The sequence below is a fragment of the Uloborus diversus genome, unplaced genomic scaffold (genome assembly GCF_026930045.1).
Source record: "Uloborus diversus isolate 005 unplaced genomic scaffold, Udiv.v.3.1 scaffold_704, whole genome shotgun sequence".
NCBI lineage: Eukaryota > Metazoa > Arthropoda > Arachnida > Araneae > Uloboridae > Uloborus > Uloborus diversus.
The window spans coordinates 82,465-105,235 of record NW_026558906.1 but is presented as its reverse complement, the minus strand read 5'-3'; the positions used below and the strand labels follow the sequence as shown (position 1 = coordinate 105,235).

The window sequence follows — 22,771 nt, the reverse complement described above, 5'->3', positions numbered from 1 at the left end:
CTAAATTACTTAGCTCTATCTGTACTCGTTCCTTTTTTTATATAAAAACGGAACTTACTTTAAAAACACGCCTCGTACAAATGTAAGGGTGGCTAAGGGTGCTGTTTTATGTCTAGAGGGATCTATGATTAAAAACCTATTTAAATTGCCGTAAGCAAGTTTTATGCGCTCTAATTAGAAAAACATATACAGAATCCTACTTTGCGGAAATTCAGTTATCGCGGTAAAGTCTGGAACGAATTAACCGCGATAAACGAGGGTTGACTGTAAACAAAATAAATCAATTAATTTTTGAGTAAGAATATAGATCAAATATAGCTTTGATTTAAAAATTAGTGCAGTGAATAAACTGTTATTTTTAAAAAAAACTGTCAAAATCATTAAGAGGCAAACGCGCACATCTGCATCATAGAAACAACCATCACTGAAAGGTAATCAACGCGTCCATTTCCCCCCAGTAAACCGGATATTAGCCTTTCCAAATAATCAGTGGTCTGACAGTAAATATATGTGAAAAATTTTGTTGACCTGAATTAATATCTTCAGTTGCCTCTGGAACCGAATGATCAGGAACAAGATGATCCCCCAAGTGCGAGTCGAGGAAAGCCGCAAGAGCAAATTTGACATAGACAGGGGTGATTGTGTTCCGGTATTTTACCGAATTTCCGGTATTTTCGGACGTATTTCCGGTAAAAATACCGGAATTATGTTTTTTTTTGTTATGCTTTTACCTCCCTACCTCCACATTTTTTAAAAATTATATAATACTCATCAGATATACCTGCAAGTGCCTTAAGATGGACGAATGTCAAGATAATTTGTAAAGGGTGTCCCAAAATTAACGCAAGATTTGAATTTGCCACCATTTTTTCCATAAATTGTTGGCAGCCATGAAAAAAGAACAATTTGACAGTTGAGAGTTTAGGGTTAGCAAAAATGGGGTGTTATTGTACCATACAGCTAGAGAGAGTGAAACATTTCAATGACTGCATCAGGCATTTCCTCGTCGCTTACTCTCTCATTTCGGTGATCAGAATCGGCACCCTAGATCGTGTGATTTAACATTTTTAAATTTCTTCTTATGGGGTTATTTGAATTCAAAGGTCTATGGTCCACAACCACCCCGTGCATTACCGTGTTGCGATACCGAGCGCCAATAACAGTAACTGCTTGACCAGCCTCAACTTTCATTATTTTTGAAACAATTGTTCAATAATTTAAAGCGCGTTATTGTATCGTATAACGCTCCATTTTTGATTACCCTAAACTCTCAGCTGTCAAATTGTTCTTTTTTCAGGGTTGCCAACCATTTATTGCAAAAATGGCAGCAAATTCAAATCTTGCATTAATTTTGGGACACCCTTTATAACACCAATTCGTAACTTTGTAATCCATTAAAAATTTAATCAAATGTACACACAATATTTTGACTCAGAACTATTTAATACTGTGGTAAAGGTGCACTTAAGTAATAGGGACCCAAGATTCCCCCCCCCCCCCCCCCCCGCACACACACCCCCTGTTCTCGCTTTGAAACTTTCAGGTATTTTTTGATGAACTCACAATCACCCCTGCATATAAACCCAGCTATTGCATTTGCTTCTTATTTTGCAAAAATTTGCTTTCGACAGAGTCCGAAGTTTTTACTGTCATTAAGGTTTCATTTTTCATACAAAATCACTCTTAAATGCATAAAGTTAAGCATTATGTAAAAGGAAAAGCTTTCCACATAAGTTCTGCATCAATTTCATTCACAGCTCAAAAAGCAAAGCTTTGAACAAGTTCGATAGAACAATAAATATATTAAATAAATCATGTAAATTGACTTGAAAAAATGAAACTGGCTGTTCAGTGGTTTGAGGAACAACATTAAAGTATAAGGAAAGAAAATTGCAAATTTATTCTCACTTAGCCATTACTGCTTATGGTGGGCAAAGCCAGGTGGTCTCAGGGGAAAGTCAGCAGTCAAGAGAAAAAAATTGTGCCCTGCTGCCAAATTTCAATCTAAATTTCAATTCTGCAGCAGATAGCATTCTGCAGGGGTGATTGTGAGTTCATCAAAAAATACCTGAAAAGCTTCAAAGCGAGAACGGGGGGGGGGGGGGGGGGGTAATCTTTGGCCCCCTATTATTTAAGTGCAACCTTTGCCATAGTTTTAAATAGTTCCGAGTCAAAATAATGTGTGTACATTTCGTTAATTTTTTAATGGATTACAAAGTTACTTTTGAGCTGGTGTTATACAAATTATCTTGACATTTGTCCATCTTAAGGCTCTTGCAGGTATATTTGATGAGTATTATATATTTTTTTTTAAAAAAATTGCAGAAGTAGGGAGATAAAAGCATAACGAAAAAAGCATAATTCCGGTATTCTTGGACATGAAAATACTGGAAATAATACCGGAAATTCGGTAAAATACCGAAACACAATCACCCCCGATTCTGATTAGTGTTGCAGCTGTGTTTCCTATACAAGATTGGTAAAGACATTTCAATTTTTAGGGACAGCTGACCATGACCCTACTCTAATAAGGATTTTTAGGAACTTCAGATTTTTCAAAAGGTGTATCCATATTAAAAAGATTATCATCCTATTTGGATTTTTTAGTGACTACGGTCCTTATTCTTTGGGATTGCTAAACTTCATTATATATAAAGCTTTTTAGGGAACCTTATCCTTATTCTAGGAGGAAATTTCAACTAAATTTATCTTTATATGTTTATTAGACAGTGTTGAATATGTGTTACATGACCTTACTTTTTTTCTCTTCCCTACGGAATGATCCATTATTAAATACAGCCTCAGCAACATTAGGACATACAACTACATCCCAAAAATTAAATTAAGGATTTGTTTCAGAACACTTATTCAGCACTGTTTTTTAATTACAAATTACTAAAATATTACTTACATGTCTATAACTTCTTTTCCTTTTGTGCGAACAATGTCTGCATACACATCAATTTGAGCCTGAAATATTATTACTATTGTTATAAGAACAAATAGAATTTCTTTTTAAACAAAAATTACACAGCATTATAGTATTAAGCAAATTTTATTTTATGATTGCACACAATACAAACATCTAGTATTAGGAAAAGCTATGACTATGACCGAACCATTGCTTCGGTCACTCTTCTGGTCTGCGCTAATTCTATATTAGCTACCAGTTTGTTTGGCACCCTTGGCTTCCTTAAGAGGTTTCCCATCTCCAGCTCAGTCATTTTCCTATGCCGGGCTGATGAGTGCTAATAAGCACGAAACTGCAGTCCTCGGCTGGAAATGACTGAGCTGGCGGTGTATTTCATATATATCGAGATGTCGTCTAAATTGCATTTTCATCTAAACGCCAATAATTATTTCCGTTGATTCATTATTATAGACGAACTACTGTATTATAACCATACTAAAAATTTAAAAAATGTTAATGTCGCAAATCCAATGGTATTTTACTTTATATATATATACTAACATGTAATATTGATCATTACATAAATAACAATAGAAATGCGTTAACCTCACAATCGTAATGAACACATTTAACTAAACAAAACGGCAGCAGCTCACAACTCTACCGAAATTTTTGAACATTGTCTTATTCAACTGACATTTCAGATAAAATATTTTCAAATTAAGACAGTAAACTGACATCTGAAAGGCATTTGTTGATTAATAAATAGCTTCCTTCTAAGCTCTAATATATCAGTGTTTTTTTTTTCCTTTGCACAAACATTGCCAAGCAGATCTCATTAGCAACAACATGCAGTGTACAATAAGCAAAAGGTTCTAAAGCGGAGAATTTTGATGTCCGTTTATCATTCAGTTGCATTATTTTTGACGACTTATTGATTTTTGAGAGAAAAATTTTAAGAAAGATTTTTTGGACCAATAAAACAAGATAACTGTTTGAGAAGAGCTTTATAACCATGAAATTTACAAAAAGCATGGTGAACCTAACATCTTAAAGTTTATAAAGCATTACCTGCCAACCTCCCGAGAAAAAAAAATCCGGAAGATTTTTTTATTTTTATCCACAAGATTTTAACGCAAAATAAAATCAAACAGGACACCTACCCTCTTTACATTAAACAATATATTACATTTAACAATTGAAATTACTTTCGTTTAGTAAATATTACTTTTATTGCTCTCTTTAAAAGTTTGGAAATAACATTTGTTACTCATCTTTAAAAAAGAACGAAGCAAAAACAGCTCGAATTGAGAGAATGAGAAGATAATTGGCGCCGAAATTGTGCCCCTAGTTGCCCGCCGCAACGCTTGCTTTGATTTGGATCCCGATGAAGTCATGGCGCTGTATCACTCAGTGACGTCATAATCTCGCCCCCGCTTCTCGTCGCCATTCTCTTACGGCAACCTTTCCTTGGCTACTTGGCCTAAAACGCGGTGCCAGCGTTCCACAAAAGTATCGTTAGCGCCAAAATTGGCGAGATAATTAGTTTTTCCTACAAAACGTGAAAAATCTGGAAGATTTTGCTCATAACCGGAAAAGGACATAAAAATCCGTAAAACTTCCGGGAAATCCGGAAGGGTTGGCAGGTATGATAAAGGCATCTTGCATTAGGTGGCTGGGCCACGTATTTCGATATGCAGATGCATTCCCCACAAAAAGAGTCGCCTTCTCCAACATTGAAGGAAAAACGTCGAAGAGGGAGACCCCCTGTCCGATGGCTGGATGGGGTAGAAAAGGACTTAAAGGTAGTAGGAGTGAACTGATGGAGGCAGGGTTGGCCGGATTGGACCCGATTGGGTTGGACCCAATGGGTTTTTTTTGAAAAAAAACCCATTTAAAAAAACCCATTATTTAGCCCACTTTTGGGTTTTTTTTTAAATTTTCTGAGAAGTTTAAAAAAAAAAATTAATTTAAATACTTTTACAATTTAAACTTCTTTTTTATTTCTTCTTCACCATAGACAATGGATATAAAAAATGAATTTTGAACTTTAATAGTATTTCTTAACTCTTAAGCGCATTAAAAAATACTTCAAAGATTTTAAATAAATATATTTAACTTTTTTCCTTCATTTGGTCAAAAAGGAACTCAAATTATCTGGACTAAGTCCTGTCACGTCAGATTATCTCAATATTTGCAGATTGTACAAAGGATACTACTTTAGCTAAAAGGCTCTCATGTGAATTATTTTCTGCAAACCAACACGTCACAAAACTCGAATAAACAAGGTATATTATTTTAGAAATTAACAGGTTTTACAAATGGTTGGACAGAAAACAGAATAGGATGTACAGTATTTTCATTATCTTACGAAAAAGTTTAATATTTCCTACTCTGTACACAGAAATAGAAAAACATGTAACATAAAATTCAAAGAAACGTCTTGATTAAGCTGGAATTCAGTAAAAAGGGATTTAAAACTACTTGAGGTTCTACAGTAGTTTTGCATAACAAAATGAAATACAATAAAGTAAAATGCAAAAAAAAAAAAATGTAGAAATTAAAAACGAACAAACGAACAATAGATTTTATCACTCGAGAAGTAAACTTTGCCTTAACTGTTGGTAATCATGGAAACTAAAAAAATCTGAAACTTCACCATTCTTGAATTTTGCCGTCTTTTATACTTTTCTTCAGAAAACGCTGAATTTTCCAGCTTTTTTTTTATCAAGACAATTTTTGTGCTTTGTCCATATACTTATGCTACAATATACTACGAGTACCCCACCTTTCCCCTAAAAAAAGACAAAAAAAAACCACATTTTCTTTTTAAAAAACCCAGCTTTAGTTGGGTTTTTTTGGGTTTTATTTAAAAAACCCAAAAAAACCCTGGGTCCATGGGCTTTTTTTAAAAAACCGGGTTTTTTGCCAAACCCTGGATGGAGGGCCATTGCAGGAGATAGGGTTAGGTGGGGAAAGACTTCAAGAGACAGTCTTGGCCTACAACAGGCTGTAGCACCAGCAAAGAAGTAACTACAAAATTTAATTTATTGCATTTCAGTCAATTATTCAGGGGTAGAAGTGACCGACTTGTCACATATAGGACATTTTCCGCAAAAAATATAGGACAAATATAGGACACATTATATGAATATTTTTGCTATGAAAAAAGAAATAATACATACCATATATTATTTATTTATTCTTATCAATGATTTTGTTTTAAAAAAAAACCTCAAATAAAATTATTCCTTACATCTGAAATGACTTTCCTGTAGTTGAAGGAATAATTTTTGAAAAAAAAACAGTGTACTTTATAGACGAAATAATTAAATAAAATTTGAGCAAAGAAAATTTTTATTTTTCTTCCTCACTCATGATCCAAGTACTAATTTCACTGTTATTTGATTTTATATCTAAACTGAACCCTTTACCACTTGTGTTAAGAACAAACAGAGCTTGAGAAGGATCCTCTTGACGTTTTTCAGAGTCTTCTTGATGCTTGATATGTTTTAGCATGCTGCCTCCACTGCGAAAATCCACTATTGGCTTTATGGGCACTGAACAGTTGCAAAAATGGCAAAAAGCGGTAAAATCATCTTTTCCTTTAGTGCACCATGCACCAAAATTTGTACTATTAATGTCCTCCTGGTCCAACAACAACAAAAAACGGGAAATATAGGAAATATAAGACATTTTTCAAAAATATAGGAAATATAGGACGATTTTGATGCTTTTCTTGAAAATTATAGGAAATATAGGATATATAGGGACTCACTTCGACCCCTGATTATTGCACTATATTTTGAACAGTTTTCTTTACAACATGCATAAATGTTGAAACATTTGGTTTTATGGAGAAAAACAAACTGCATACAAATTGAAATTTTTAATGAAGAATTTAATTTTCTACGTAACTAGATTAAAATCAGCTGCATTATTGAGTTATATAAAAAACTTTATAATATTTGAATGTTGACATTGAATAAATATATTAATTGTGAAAAAAAATAATTTTGACACATTTTGTTCTGTTTTTGGTATTTTCTCACAAAATATAAGTTTCTCAAAAAGTAGTTTTGGACACTTTCAGACACAAGGGTTTTGAACAGGGTGATAAAAACCTTGCCAATGCTGCTTTCATTTACATTACATACATAAACAATGGGATATTTGGTTACTATTATCAAAAATAAACTCATGAGTACAAATTGAAATTTTAATCAAGAATTCAACTTTTATACAACTAAATTAAAACCAGCAGCATAAATAACTTGAATGTTCTCATTGAATAAATGTTCAACATAAAACATTACTTTGATACATTTTATTCTGTTTCTGATGTTTTCTCACAGAATACCAATTTTTCTAAAAATATAGTTTTGGGCACAAGGGTTTTGGACAGGACGGTAAAAACCAGGGTTTTTACTCTGGTTTTTACCATAGTGTAAAAAACCTTGCGAACCTTGCAACGGAGATTCGCCGAGACCATCAAAATATGTTCAAAATATCGTTGTGTTCACATTAAGAGAGTGTTCAGATAGAGAGAATCCACTGTATTCATAGTTGAAACTAATGTTACCTTTTTCTTTTATATTTATAATTATTTTTAATTTAAATGATTACTTTAATTCTTAAATATTTAGAGTTAAAAAAGTATTTTGTGGTTTATTTATGAACAATTACCAGTTTGTAATTCTATTTCTTCTTTCAGATCAAACAATTAATCTGTGAATTGTGAGACTTACATTATAATGATGCTCAAATCTGTCACCTATTACACAAGAATATCCAAAACCTGTAACTTGTAGACTGATGATTTTAATTTCTTAATTGATAATTTTTAGAAATGCCTGCTATCTTTTTATGTTTATATATTATGCTCTAGATGTACATCTATATATATATATATAAATGAATGTTTGTCTGTATGTCATCCATGAACTCAAAAACTACCCAGCAGATTTGGCTGAAACTTTCACCGTTTGTTATTTTTGGTACTGGGAAGGTTTATAGACCAGTTCGAAAAAAATCCGATTGATAGTTCCTTTTTCATTCCAATTTAAGTCACAATCCATTGGAAAATACGAATAAAATTATCGGCTGCAGAAATTAATTCGCGTGAAAGATCTCATCGATAAGAAGTTAGCTGTTGCCATTTTTCTTGACTTTGAACAAATAAATTCTTTCTTTATTGTTTTATGGCTTTTCATGCAACGGGGGGATTTAAAACTTTTTCTATTCGATATTTTTAGCAATGGATTGATCTTGCAAACTGCGTGAGTACAAAATTTGAGTATAGTCACGGCTTTCACTTGATACCTGGACCGATTATTATGAAAATTGCTATATATATGTATTTTTCCACGGAGAAGGTGGCATAATATGCTCATTGAAGCCACTCGCCACCAGGTGGCACTGCAGAGTAGCAACTTCTGCCCCGTTCAACCGATTGTCATGAAAATCAGTATAATGATGTATTTTTTTTGTTGGCGTAGCAACGCGCGTCGGGTACAACTAGTACTATATAATAAAGGAAAAGATTGATGTCTAATTTTAAAAAAAATTACTTGAAGTTTATTTTTTTGTTCCCACCTTTTGAGAACTACCCTTATTCATTAACAAGCAAGTTGTTCAAATGCATGCTTGAAATTACCACAAAAATAAACATTGAAAATTAATATGACTATTTTTTCATCCTTTACTTCAAAAAAGATAAAGCAATATGTTACCTTGTTGGTCTCGTATACTTTTGGCAAGGTAAAGGCTGCCACTACCCCTAAAAAATAAATAATATTGGTTACTAAAAAGTTTGGAACAATATCATAATTAATTATTTTCTGTGAATTCAGCAACAAATTAAAATCCTTTAAAATACAAATAATAAAACTATCAACCACATTTACTGATCACCCTAATTGACAATCAAGTATTGAATAATTATTTCAAAAATTGATGGTCCAGGTCCAGCAGTCAACTTCCTAACTTTAGAATGCAAAGCCTCAGACTCAGATCAAGAAATAGAGTTAGATTTGAGAAAAGAGAAATGAGGACTGTAATTTTTAACCCCATTTGTCAGATTAAACAATAAGGTTTTATTTTGGGTTCTTCACCCAGACACATATGCAGGATAAGATTACTTAGAAGCCTACCAGGATGGCATATCCAGGTTTAGCCTAACGGGATGAAGTCGATACTCCTGCCTTGATATCAAAATTAGTTTCAAACTTCAGTAAATTCAAAAGTTATGGGGGGGGGGGGGGGAAAGGTCATGTTACAGACTCGACACAATTGTCCAAAATACCGTAAAGTGACCCAGAAAGCATTCAGTCAATAATATTGCCAGCAGTTTACACAAACAACTCAGGTCTAAGTAACAGTATGAAATACATTTCAATAGAGCAAATTAGTAATTGATTGCAGAGACGTGTCTTGTGGTTTCAAGGAAATCCTCTATTAATGCAAAACATGTGAACTTGAGGATGTAAAGTCGCCTAACAGCCATTTTCTCTTTTGTCTGAGATTTGCACCTTGTTGCACAAAGCATTATTCATTTTGTAACTCAGATCTAGCAATCCAAAATAACTATTTTGGTTTATCATTTGTTTGAACATTTTCTTCATACACTTCACTTTTTATTACAATTGATTAAATGATCATTAGTTATTAATGTTATCAAAATCAGTCACAATTTCTCTTAGAACATTTTCAGTTTGATATGATAGCTTTTTGTTTACATTAAGGTATTTTTTTTTAATCAACCGGAAAATTATTTTTCATGTAGTATCATTTTATGATCTAAAACGCACAAGATTTTCATTTTTGAAAAAAAAAAAAGCGTCCCTCATCACTGAAGGCTCTGAAGCAAATGCAGACAAATTTCTAGAAGACATTTCTGCAAATACCAAAATGGAAATTGTGTGGTAAGTTTTAAAGCAGCCTCAGTCTAAGATTTATAAAACAGTACTAGAAAAAATTCTTCAGTACAGAAATCAAAAATATCATGGTATTTTCGAAAATGTCCGATATTTTGATGTATATCCGAAATTTTCAATTAGCACAAACTAAATTCTTCAAAAAAGTAAATGCATCCTCAATTCACTTTATTTTCTTACATTATAATTACAGTATGTAGACTTAAAATTAATGTTTCCATCATCATTTATATCTAATATTTCATTTTACATTTCTATCAATTTTAATGGAGGTAATTTAGCATTAGCTGTTTAACTCATTCTTCTTTTGTTAGCTACTTATACAGTTGTATGATTAAGAAATAAATACCATGCATTAGTCGGTGGACAGTCATAAGACATTTTCTTTTTTTCTGAGCAAGTTTAATATTTAATTAGGCACTTTTAATATGAATTAAAGTTGTTACATTACTAATAATTTTATGAATATAAAATAAAAAAGAATATTATATTACTTTGTTATATTAACTACGCATCAATGCATCATAAAAAATAGCACACAATTTTTTGGCTATTTTTTATAATAAATGAACAATATTACTATGATTGATATACTTTTTGTATTGAAAATACCACAGTTGAAGAAAAATAAAAATTGAAAATATCAAAATACCATGGTGTTTTCAAAATAAATATCGGATATATAACGTGATATGTATCATGATATATATCGGCTGATATATATTGGCACCCTGGAATCAACAGTTTATAAAATTTAAAAGAGATTAAGTTGAATATATAACTTTTGAGAGAAGTTTTTTTCCCTCAGGTTAAAAGACTATGTGTTGCATAAAAGCATGAACTGTTCGAATATAAAATATAATAACTGTTCGAATACAAATGGTATCACTAACCCCCTCCCCTCCTTTGTCAAAGTGCAAACTTCACCCCCCCCCCCCCCCCGCACTTCCTACTTTTGTGATATGTGATGCTATAATACATAAACATACAGTAGAAGACCGTTATAACGCACACCTTGGGACAAGAGCTTTTGCGTTATACAGGTTTTTGCGTTATATAGATCATTTCACAAATTTTGTAACTAATATTCAGAATATATCTATATATTAGCACTTCAGAATGAGTTTTTATCTGCAATGAGTATTAAAGCACAATATTACAAGTAGTTATTCACAAAAAAATATGTTTCACAATCAAACAAAAGTGCATTATCCTGCACTTCTGCTAGCTTCATGGTTTGCATAACAGCTGCATTTTCAAGAGCCATCAGGTATTTTCTATTTACTGTAAGCACTAATTTTCCTTTTAAAGCTTTGAATTAAGATGGAAAGATGAAAAACTGTTTCAAAATTTAACTGCCTGACAATTTTTATGCTTGCAAAGTAAAACAGAGGTAGATTTTTTAAACTTCAAAACATATTGTTCACTTCTGGAAAGTTGTGCACTTTATAGAGAATTGCGTTATATAGGTCGGCGTTATAACGGTCTTCTACTGTATTGTAATTTTAAGAAATATGTAAAGACACATTTCTGGTTACCCCCTCGCTCCTCCTTGTTATCACAATTTTGCAAATTGTCATCCCTTCTCAAAGTATGACAAAAAAATAATAATATAAAACAACAATTTAAAGCATGAATTAGCAAGAAAGTTGCATATGCATGTTTCGGAGTTACAAGGATCCTCTTTTTCAATGCAAAAGTGAGCTTATGAATGAAAAGTTCAAATCAGCGCCTTTTCATCCATAAGCTCACTTCCCTTTGCATTGAAAAAGGAGTTCCTTGCAAATTCGAAACTCGTGTATGTAGCTTTTCAGTTAATTTGTGTTTTTTAATTATTGCTTCTTATTACTTCACAAATCCTTTAAATTCAACTGCACAACAGAATTAACAATCATCAGTATTATAAATCAGATTTTATATTCAGGCATCAAGATAACAACTGGAGTAAGTTTCTTACCATCAAAATTAAAATGCATTTTCTACATTCTGATAAGTCAAATATACATGAGAAAAGAGGAATTGCTTACCTAATATAATAAGTGTCAGTCCATTGAACCAAGCTCCCACATAAGTCAAGCACCAAGCAAGCAGCACAAGCTATTTAAAATAAAAAAAGATCATATATATATGTGGTGATAACTTTCAAGGCAAGATTGAAACGAAAGTGAACACAAAATACCTTCAATGTGTCGACAAGATCCTCGACAAGAACTAGACTACGTAGCTTGCCAGTAACACAATTTACGTGCTGTATAAGAACTTCCACGGTTTCACTACATTTACCCTGAGATAAAGCAATATCCATCTCCAAATAATCTCTAAAATATTTTAAAAGAATATGAAAATAAATATACATTCAAAACATTAGAAATAAAATGAAATAATCTAAATTGCAATTAAAAAATAATATGAGGTGCTGTGGATACAAAGAGTGAACTCAATGTTGTTTTGTTTTCCCACCATTAGAATCTAGACACGGCAGAGAATGTGCAGGTATCCATTTCATGATAAGTTTCCCTCCAGCCAGAAAAGTTTCTGAAAACTATGTTTTGTTGAGTTTGCCCTTCGTTATCTGCAACGCCTCATATGTGAATAACAATTTTTAGCAAACAAAAAAAAAAAAAAAACTGTCACAGAAGTGAATCAAAAGTTTGATCCCACTTTTTGAGTATATTTTCCTTAAAATATAGTTAAAGAGAATTTCACTCTAGCTTTCATACAGTAGGTACTTTGACTTAATCTCTCTAGAATTGCTTTGTTCAATTGTACATTATACTAGCAAAGCTGTATTACAGAGACCCAGGACTATAACTGGAGTCTGGTACAGTGGATTTTTTTTTTAAACACTATCGCACACTTATTAGTAACAATAGTGATCTTTTGTTCACTGGAGCCTAAGAACTCCAGAAAAAAAAACAACGAGATTTCAATTATGTTCTTAATAAAGACATCGAATTTCCTACTTACCTTCAAAAAAAATGAACTCAATAGGTTATTTTATAGTAGAGATTGAGCGTTGCTTACGGAATGAATTTTAATGAAATACACAATACAATTTGGGAGGGGGGAGAGCCTTCCAAAGGAATAAAATTACTTTAACTATTCCATTAAATATTCTTTAATAAATTTCTAAATAGCACAAATCAAATTCTTTGAACTATTGTTTCAAAACAGCACACAGCACATTTACTGGTTTAGGATTCAAAGGTACTACCTTAAAAGCCCAATTCATCCAATAGTTCTTCCTTGATTGAATCGGTAATTAATAGTAAGGGAGTCTAAAAAAACATTTTAAAAAGAATTTCGCGAAAACTTAGCAATGAAAAATTGTATCAGAAGGCTTTTTCACATTTACTGTCCAGTGCCCCCTTCAAAACTTATTTCTTTATCCATCCTTGGAGTGCTATTTTGAACATAGAATACAATAGCTAGCATAGAATTCAATTTAAGGGTTCTGGGCAAGAATGTGATATGCCACATGAAGTGAATTTTTCGAAAGGCCAATTTCCAACTTATAAAATATTTGTAGGATTTTTCAAAAGGTATTATACATTCTATGTTGTGCAAAATTAAAACCAGATATATTTTACTCCAAATGACACAATCCATTGTCATGATATTTTCAATTTTAATTATGAGAAACAAAAATTTTGCTTGAAAAGTCACTCCTTGTGGCTTGTCACATTTCTGCCTCGAGCCCTTCAATTGAAAGTAAATCAATTTCTTCAATTGTTTTTCATGCATTTAAAAGTAATGATCAATTACTTTTAGGGTAATTCCACATCAAATCAACCAATGGCCAAAACATCTTTGGCCAGTCTTTGGATTTTGCTGATTTTTGGCTCAAATGGAGAATTAGCAAAACTGAGAAAATATACCAAGTTTTGGATTTTTTTGATCATTCGTTGTTGAGTTATAAACTTTTGACGAAGTCACAAATTTTGCATTACTGAGTTATCTTAAAAAAGCCGTAATTAAAAATCTATTTGACCTAAAGAGCTAAAACTGGTACTGTTTTGTTCAGCATTTAATGAGGTTTAATAAAATATACGACATGACCTAGCTACTCTTAATTTTTTTTTTTCAAAAAATAAATAAATAAAATTGAAATTAAAAAAAAAACCTCAAAATCAAAATTTTTTTGAAAAAAATTTATTTTATTTAGACTTGTTTTAGCAACATTTATGCAAAATTTCATGATGGCATTCTTGTGGTATCATGAGGAAAAAAATATTTCCTCATTTAACCTCTTCATTCACATAACAATTCATACTAGCTTGACCAGATTGATCACCCGAGCTGGGAGGGGGGGAGGGAGCATGGTAAATACTGTGCCATGAAAATATTTAAGGGGGTGTTCAAATGGAGTCTTTTGTTCTGTCTGATTAGGGTCTCATTCCGGGGGTGGGGCAGGTGGGATCGACACCCCAGAGTTGATAACTTTATTATTATTATTGTAATTTGTAAGGTTTATTCATTTATCTTTTAAGTAGCTAAGAATTATCAGAATTAAGACATGATTAGTTGTAGTTGACCAGGAATGAAATCTTCTAAATTATTTTTTTTTCATAAATATCATTTTCTACTGTAAATAAATAAATTAAATTAAAATCTTGCATTCTTAAGCATAATTTGTGACATGGAAATGATTTTGCAGTATTTACAAATGAACCACAAGTCTGATATACATTAAATACTATAAAACCAAAAGGTGAACACATTTTTTTTAAAGCTAGAAAAAAGTTGTAGATCAAGTAATAGTAATTACCTTATGTATCAATGACAACACACATACTAATAGGAAGAATAGGTTTTAAGAAAATCATTATGTTTCTCATTGCAGACATTATTTCTCTCCTTGTTCATACATTTGGAAAATGATTTCCTTATTTAAAAAAAAAAAATATTTTAATGAAAGCTTCAAACAAAAAGACAAGTTCTGAAGTCTTTTCCAACCCTAATTTATTTCTTTCTTTTTGACTGTTTAAATCCAAATAATGATCAAAAAAAGTTCTTCGAAAGGTGAAAATTAGGCATTAAATTTTACTTTTAAGAGCAAGAGTTTCATCCATATTTTATGTTTTCAAAAATTTGATGCATCTTTTTCCTTGTTCTAATTGTATTGTGAATGAAGCATAGTATATGCCAACAAGTGTGCGGGTGTTAGAGTCATTTATGCCTTCAAAGTACTCTTGGGCTTATTTAGTTATTTGTTGTCTCTCATTATTTAAAAATCATTTAGAGTTAAAATTCATATACGCTACCGATCCATGCTGCATCGCTATAAATTTTAAGTTACCTACAGGGTTGGCTTTCTGCCGGCAGAAACTAGTTTTTGCCGTGCCAGTGGTAGAAACTGGCTATAACCGGGTAAAAACCGGCAGAAACGGGCAAAAACTTAAAAGTGTCTTTAATCACTTTAACTTTACTTAACTTTTAAAGTAATTACTAAATGATATTCGGTTTAATAAACTGAGATATCAAACTTCATTTTATCATTGTAAAAAATAAAATCCTATGCTAATTCCCTTGGTTTAGTTTAGAAAAGGAACTTTTCAATTGCAGATGCTCATAATATTTGCATTAATCTAACAAAGGACAAAAATCATATGGGTTCTTAGGCAAGAGGAGTGACATACAAAACTAAACAGGCATTACTGATTGTAATTTGCTCGCTTTATATTCTTCATCTAAATTGCTTGTGATTGAAATTATCATGTGCTTCAAGAAGAAAGTGTCAGAATTTTACTTGCCAATATTAACCTAGATTTTATATCCTACCTAATGTCATAGCTTTGCAAAACAAATTGGCCTCATTTCTCTAAACTTATTTTTCCAGTCAAATTTTTACCACTTTCCCAGTTACTAGATGGTGGATCAGTTTGAAGAAAATATACAACAGATGAAAGTTTCACGAATATTGCTTGTTCTTTCATGCATTGCTTGCTACCTCTTATGTTGCAAGAATATTCTTAAGTTCCCCATTTGTGCACATTATATTGAAAAAACTGTTTGGATTTTTGAAACCACCTTTTCTAAGAGGCAACCGCAGGGTCCAAACAAATGTAAGATTTGTTGCAATGCAACAATTGATTGTGCTTTAGTTAACAATTAATTTTTTTTTTCATGTATTTTCTACTGTGTGTCAATAATTAATTTTTTGTCATTTTGTGAGTTTTTGCCAGTTTCTGCCATGCCGGTTTTAACCCGTTTCTACCAGTGGTTTTAACAGCCTCGGCAGAAACTTGCCAACCCTGGTTACCTAGCAAATTAAGTAGTAAGAGAAGGTTTGGCTGAATTATGCTTTTGTGTTATTTTGAATGTAACAGACTGGGGGGGGGGGGGGAGGAGAGAGGATAATGACAGTAAACTACTTGGGTTTTGCTCCATGTAATTTTTAAAAACTTAAGTTTGTCTGCGTTGTGCAGTTATGTATCTAAAGTTGCACTGATTGGAAATATTGGAGGGGGGGGGGGAGAGAAATCAGAAAACTTTCAAAACATTAAGAAAATAATAATTTTGCATTTTTTTAAATTTTTCAGTTTTTTTAAAGTTTTGCTGATATCTTTGCATAAATTGAATTTTACATTTTCCAACAATATGAAAATTCATGAACACATTGGGGGAGGTGGGGGGGATCTGGTTGAACAAAAAAAAAAGCATCCATTTAAACCAAAACACCCCATGTATGTATAATATATATATAGGATAAACATCATCAGTAAATTTGTTACTAAAATAGTGCTTTAAAAAAAGTAAATCGATTTTTTGAATTAAAAATTTAAATTAATTATGTTTTCAATTTTTTATTTCTTCACTTAAAAAAATTGCTTGTACTTGTTGCTGAAACTGCTTGTAATAGCTAAGTACTTGTTTTTCCATGCAATAGCTATGGTGTATGCTTGAATTACTCTTTAATAGATCAGGTGTTTTTTAGAACTAGAATTAAAGCAACTGTTAAAAGAGGAAAAAAAAAATTTCTGCGTGATACCAAAAGAAGGCCATCTTGAAATTTTGAATACATGTTGTTAACAGAAGGCTAAGTAACATATATTTTCTTCAAGAAAATTAAAAATTTTGATTTTTTTATAAATTAAATATTTTTTTTATTTAAAAAAAATTTAATTTTCTTTTTCTTGCAACTAAGTTTTGTTTTTTCTTATATTTTTAAAAACTGAGCGTATGTACCTATGTATCTATGTATGTCCAAGCTTCTTCTCCCGAACGACAGTGAACTGACCATCAAACCAGGTATCGATGGGTTCGTAATCTTCCCGTCTTCATGTTTGGCTATTTAACATAATCCTCCGATAATAATTAGCGGAGATATCAATTAAAAACTATTAATTATGACTCGTAGATTTCAAAATCAAATCCCTATTTTTTGAAGGCTTTCCTTCATTCAAATTATTATTCAGTGCTTTATCTCAACTTTCCGCAACAATGCTTTTATTAAAATGTATAGCGTCAAGAAAATCACCGAGATGAAAGATCTGTTGTCATTTTTTTTCTTGAATATGAACAGGTAAAATTCTTGTTTTTGTTTTGAGGCTTTTCCTGTAATCAGGGGATTTGAAATGTTTACTTTTTGGGGGTTTTCCGCAATCTGCCACAAAATTTCACTGACTTTTTTTTTGGTACAATCCTGAGTGTTTGTTGAACTCGCATAACTTGACATAACTTTAATTTTCGAGGTAGACCGTGCAAAGCCGGGCGACGCAGCTAGTATTTTTTAAAACTTCATGAAGGACAGAACAAAACAGCACCAATTGTAGACTTCTAAGTCAAATATCCCTTAAATAACAGCCCTTTTAAATGTAAAATTAAAGATTCCTCCAAAATTTAAAAAATGCATAACTTTTGAAAGAATTGTTGAAAAAATTTGAAACTTCAGTTCTTCATCCTGAAGGTAAGTATAATAAACAGACAAAAAAATCATAACAATCTAAAACATTGACCTTCAAAATTTATTTTCTATTGGTTGAATTGATATGGAATGACCCTTTAATCATATTCAATTTTATTTAGAACATTTTGGACTCTTGATACTTTTTAAGAATTTATGTATCATACCAAATTTATAATGCACAAATCAGATCCATATGATAAAAAAAAATCAATTCAAACATTAAAAAAGCAGATCAAATCATAAAAGAAAGCGAACAAATTAAAACTTTACTTGAACGGATGTCCATCATTGGACTTTTGGACAGCTTGTAGTACATTTTTATAAATGCGGAAGGACACTGTGAGAGTCAAAACAGCCAAAGTTATGTAGGCAACAACACTAATGAAGGAAAAATATTTAAGAGACAACAGCAAAACAAGAGACGTCCCAAATGCAACTCCGCTCTTCTTGGGATCTCTCCAGTATATGTAATCTGCAACTAAAGAAGTTCAAAATTAGTTTCCTGTTACAGAGATACAGTTGGCTCTCTGTTTAACGACGGCTTTTCACGGTCCCAGATGGTCCACTATAGTTTTAAAAGCATTCTATTTAAGGACGCTTTCTACTTAAGGAAGATTTTTTGTGGTCTCTTGAAAGTCGTTAAACAGAGAGCCAACTGGTCCCAGATGGTCCACTATAGTTTTAAAAGCATTCTATTTAAGGATGCTTTCTACTTAAGGACGATTTTTTGTGGTCCGATTTTTTGTGGGCCTTTGAAAGTCGTCAAACAGAGAGCCAACTGGTCCCAGATGGTCCACTATAGTTTTAAAAGCATTCCATTTAAGGACGCTTTCTACTTAAGGACGATTTTTTGTGGTCTCTTGAAAGTCGTTAAACAGAGAGCCAACTGGTCCCAGATGGTCCACTATAGTTTTAAAAGCATTCTATTTAAGGATGCTTTCTACTTAAGGACGATTTTTTGTGGTCCGATTTTTTGTGGGCCTTTGAAAGTCGTTAAACAGAGAGCCAACTGGTCCCAGATGGTCCACTATAGTTTTAAAAGCATTCTATTTAAGGACGCTTTCTACTTAAGGACGATTTTTTGTGGGCCGATTTTTTGTGGTCTTTTGAAAGTCGTTAAACAGAGAGCCAACTGGTCCCAGATGGTCCACTATAGTTTAAAAAGCATTCTATTTAAGGACGCTTTCTACTTAAGGACGATTTTTTGTGGTCCTTTGAAAGTCGTTAAACAGAGAGCCAACTGTATAAGTTTGGAAAAGATTTCTTAAATATTTATGAGTGACTTACCAACAGGATGAAGCTTTTCTGGATTCAGCCATGCTCCTAAAATTAAAAGGATATTTTTTTAAATTAATTATGACATTAGCAATTATGTTAAATTTTAATAACACAAAAAAAATAATATTTTGTTGCAAAAAAAAATAAAAATGCATTTATGTAAATATGTAGCTTGCATTCAAAAGTTTTGAATGAAAGAAAATGGAAAATTACAGTAAAGTTTACAAAATGTGTAAAATAACATGCAGATAATCTATTCTATTAAACAAAAAAAAACAAAAAAAAAAATATTTTTGATTTCAACTTTTAAATTTTTAAACAATTCATACCATAAAATACTTTCCTGTTATTTTTAGGCTTTTATTCTCCATAGCCTAATAGAAAGAGAACAAAATAATCAAAAGATTTTACAAATTCTGATCTTAATTCGAATTGGAAATACTTTCTTAATGTTTTCCTGTAGGAAAAAGATAGTAAAGTTTTGTCCTTGGATGTCTTTGTAAAGAAACAAGGATGTATCTTATGATGCTTTTCCCCTACAACTTATGAATCAGTCTTTCATCAAACTTCAGAAAGGAGAAAATATTCCAGGTGAATCAGTTTAACAGCTTAGAAAATGAAAACTCAAATTTTACACCTGATCAAATTTTACATTTATGAAAAAAGAAATCTTACTTTAAAAAAGAAAAGAAATTCAGAAAATGCAGAGACAATGCAAAAAACCATGCAAGAATAACATCTTAAAAAAAAAAAAAAATGTCAACTGTTTTCGTCATCATGATTAAGTCCTTTCACGGAATATTTGATTTATACTTCTGTAAAAAATGAATTTGCAGTATAAAGAAGTGCTGCATTCACACTATTGTAAACTGTTGAGCAATTCACTGTTGAAACATAAGCACAGGGCTCTGTCTAAAATTTTTCACTGGGTCTAAATTTTGTAAATTTAAAAAAACTTTTTTAAATAAGATGTTGTGAAATTTCAAAATTTAAACTTTTTATTGAACATTATTACACTGATAACCACTTACATACCAACTGATTTGAAAAATTATAATTTTGAAACAAGTCCAGTTTGATCAATCGAAATTTTGTGAAAGGTCCATTCGGATAAATCGGAATTTTGAGAAGTGGCCATTTTTGTTGAACAGAATTTCTTGAAGTCTGTAAAACACTCAAATTTTCTGTCTAGACCCTTGCAAAATGTTACTTTAACAATAGGAAAAATAAATATTTATATTGTTGTTATTTGTCAAGACATCTTAAAAAAGGGAAATTTTAAAATTTCTAGAGATATATAAAGTAATTATGTTTCCCTAATTCTATACTGCGCTATTTTAAATTTCGGTTTGTTCATTCTTTATTTCATTTTCCTTGGAACATTTCCTGAATTACAGAGCAGTAGATAAGTGCTTAAATTGGGTGTTTTTCTCAAAACAGCAATTTTTAAAAGAAAAAAGTATTGAGCAAGAGCTGTATACAATGGAAATGATTATTTTAAAGATTTTAAAATATTCGTTTTAATTCCTTCTACAAATGAGTCAGTCTGTTGCATTACACTTGAAACTATGTAACACGAAAGTATAATTTTTTAACTTTCATCTTCTGAGGAGCAAGAAATTATAAATTCATATCTACAATGATTGGCTTGCACAAAAGTCACGATGTTTTTTAAAAATTTAAAAGAAAAAATGCAGTAAAAAATCTTATCATTAATTAGATGTTGTTTAAAAAAACTAACTATACATATTTCAAATTTATTTTCTGTATGTAATCAAAGAACATTCAAAGACTGATTATAGCCATTGCAGTTTTCAACAATGAAAGTTTTATAACTGAATACCAACCTAAAATGTTTAGGAAGAACGATTAGCAACAAAAGAAATGTAAAAGACACAAGACCCTTTGAAAATATAGGGAGCATATCGTGAGATTTATATACGGGAAGGGGGGGGGGGTAGTATAGGTTAGGTTCATTACAAAATTTAAAAAAAAAAAAACAGGTTGAACTTATTAGAACCAATAATTATATAGAAACACTTAAAATTTACTTTAAAAGAGAAAAACTTCTTGCTATATTAAAAATAGCAATTCCAAGCATCAAATCAAACACGTTGCCGTCGAGTTAAGACAGAAATGGGCAAAAACCATGGTAACTTTTTATGCAACAGTTATTAAAGCATAAAAACAAATAAAAAGACAAAACATCGGAAACACAACAATGATTAGATATAGCAACAAGGGCAGTGGGGGGAAACGGGTCTAAAAATACAATTTGTACAGTAGGTTGGCTTTCATACTCAAGAGATCGTCCACTTATGTTGATAAACAAAAAAAGCAAACGTAATTTTAAATATAGATACGTGGCAAAAGTAATCACACAACCAGATAAACAAATTCTGGCCGAACAAGTAAATGCAGTCATAACTGGCGGGATTAGTGCTATTACGGAGATCATTTCCGCCACTATTTTGATGCATGCAATAATACATTAATTGAGACTGTGGGATAGGTTCGAAGACATGGTTTTGACATGAGAAAAGAAATAAAAGAATGGTTGCTTACCTGGAGCAAATGGACAATCGCATTCAGGATTTTTACTCTGATTTCCTACTGCTTGATCCTCCATGGCGACCTCGCTTTCTACAGCAGGTTGCACAGCTGTCTCATACGCACGATTTCCCCACTCGTAATTATCGGACTCTGCTTTGGGTTTGTCGTCTATTTTCGGATCTTTAACTTTTGGCAAGTGCTCCTCGGGCTCCGATTCTGTTTTTTTGTTGGGAGAAACAGGCGAATTTCTGCCGACTGCCGGGGCACTAATTAAGAAGTCGGAATCGTCAGCCAGTAGATCGTCGTCGATCAATAACCGGTCCCCGCCGCCGCGTTGCTCGTGCGAAGAATCTTCCACGCGAGTATCGGCACCGCTTTCTATCAAAGACGAACCGATATCGGCATTTGCATAATCAAGTAAATTAGAGGTAGGAGAAGCACCTTTACTAAATTCCAAGGGGTCCTCTTCACTGCTAGTCACGAGAGGGCGTGTCGTAGACACTAATCCCGACTGGGAATTACCAATGAAATCATCCAACGCATCTATTCCAGAACTAGGAGCACTAACATTGTTCTTTGTTGCACCTAAAGCTTCTAAACCTTCGAAATCCAGTAACGGGGAATCATTGCCTAATAAATCTTTAGATAAATTAGAATCTTCTGCACCGGAGTTAAATGACGCAGGATTTATTCCTTCCATACCTAACGCAACTGACAGGTGTCTAAATCTGTTTTGAGATTCTTGGTCGTTAAAAAGCGTTGGAGGAATGAAGCCGCGATACTGGATTAGTCATCCAGTTTTGCAGCAAACACGTTTCTTTCACGCTTTGAAGAACATGCACCGAAAATGACGTCAGACTATAGCGCTTGATCAATCTTAGTGCTGCAAATGCTTAAAGATGGTTTCCAAACTATGTGGGAAAAATAAACATCCGTTGTTCTTCTTCACTAAACCGGCGACAGATAATAAAAAAAATAATAATCATAAAGGAATAATATTGGGATTATTTTATGAAACAAATTCTAACATTTTGCTTCTAAAACATTTATTTTATAGCAATTCAAAGCATTTCGTTTTTGTGTGGATATTTTTTTCGCTAAACATAACATTCGTAGGACATCAGACTAATCGATAAAACCTGAAAGCAAAACCAAAACCCCAAAAACGAAAATAGCACTTAAAAT

The 22,771-nt window shown here is 32.1% G+C and overlaps 1 protein-coding gene across 1 annotated transcript; it reads right to left on the bottom strand.

The window, feature by feature from the left end:
* Positions 1–2,911: 2,911 nt before the first annotated feature.
* On the bottom strand, positions 2,912–22,487 carry LOC129233763 (reticulon-3-like; the record flags this gene model as incomplete). Its single annotated transcript, XM_054867742.1, has 7 exons — positions 21,599–22,487; positions 19,043–19,078; positions 18,026–18,233; positions 12,026–12,164; positions 11,874–11,943; positions 8,644–8,690; positions 2,912–2,970 (listed from the first exon to the last, which is right to left on the bottom strand). Coding segments are annotated over exons 1-7 (1,247 nt in total), but the record flags the coding sequence as incomplete, so codon positions are not given.
* Between the last annotated feature and the right edge of the window lie 284 nt (positions 22,488–22,771).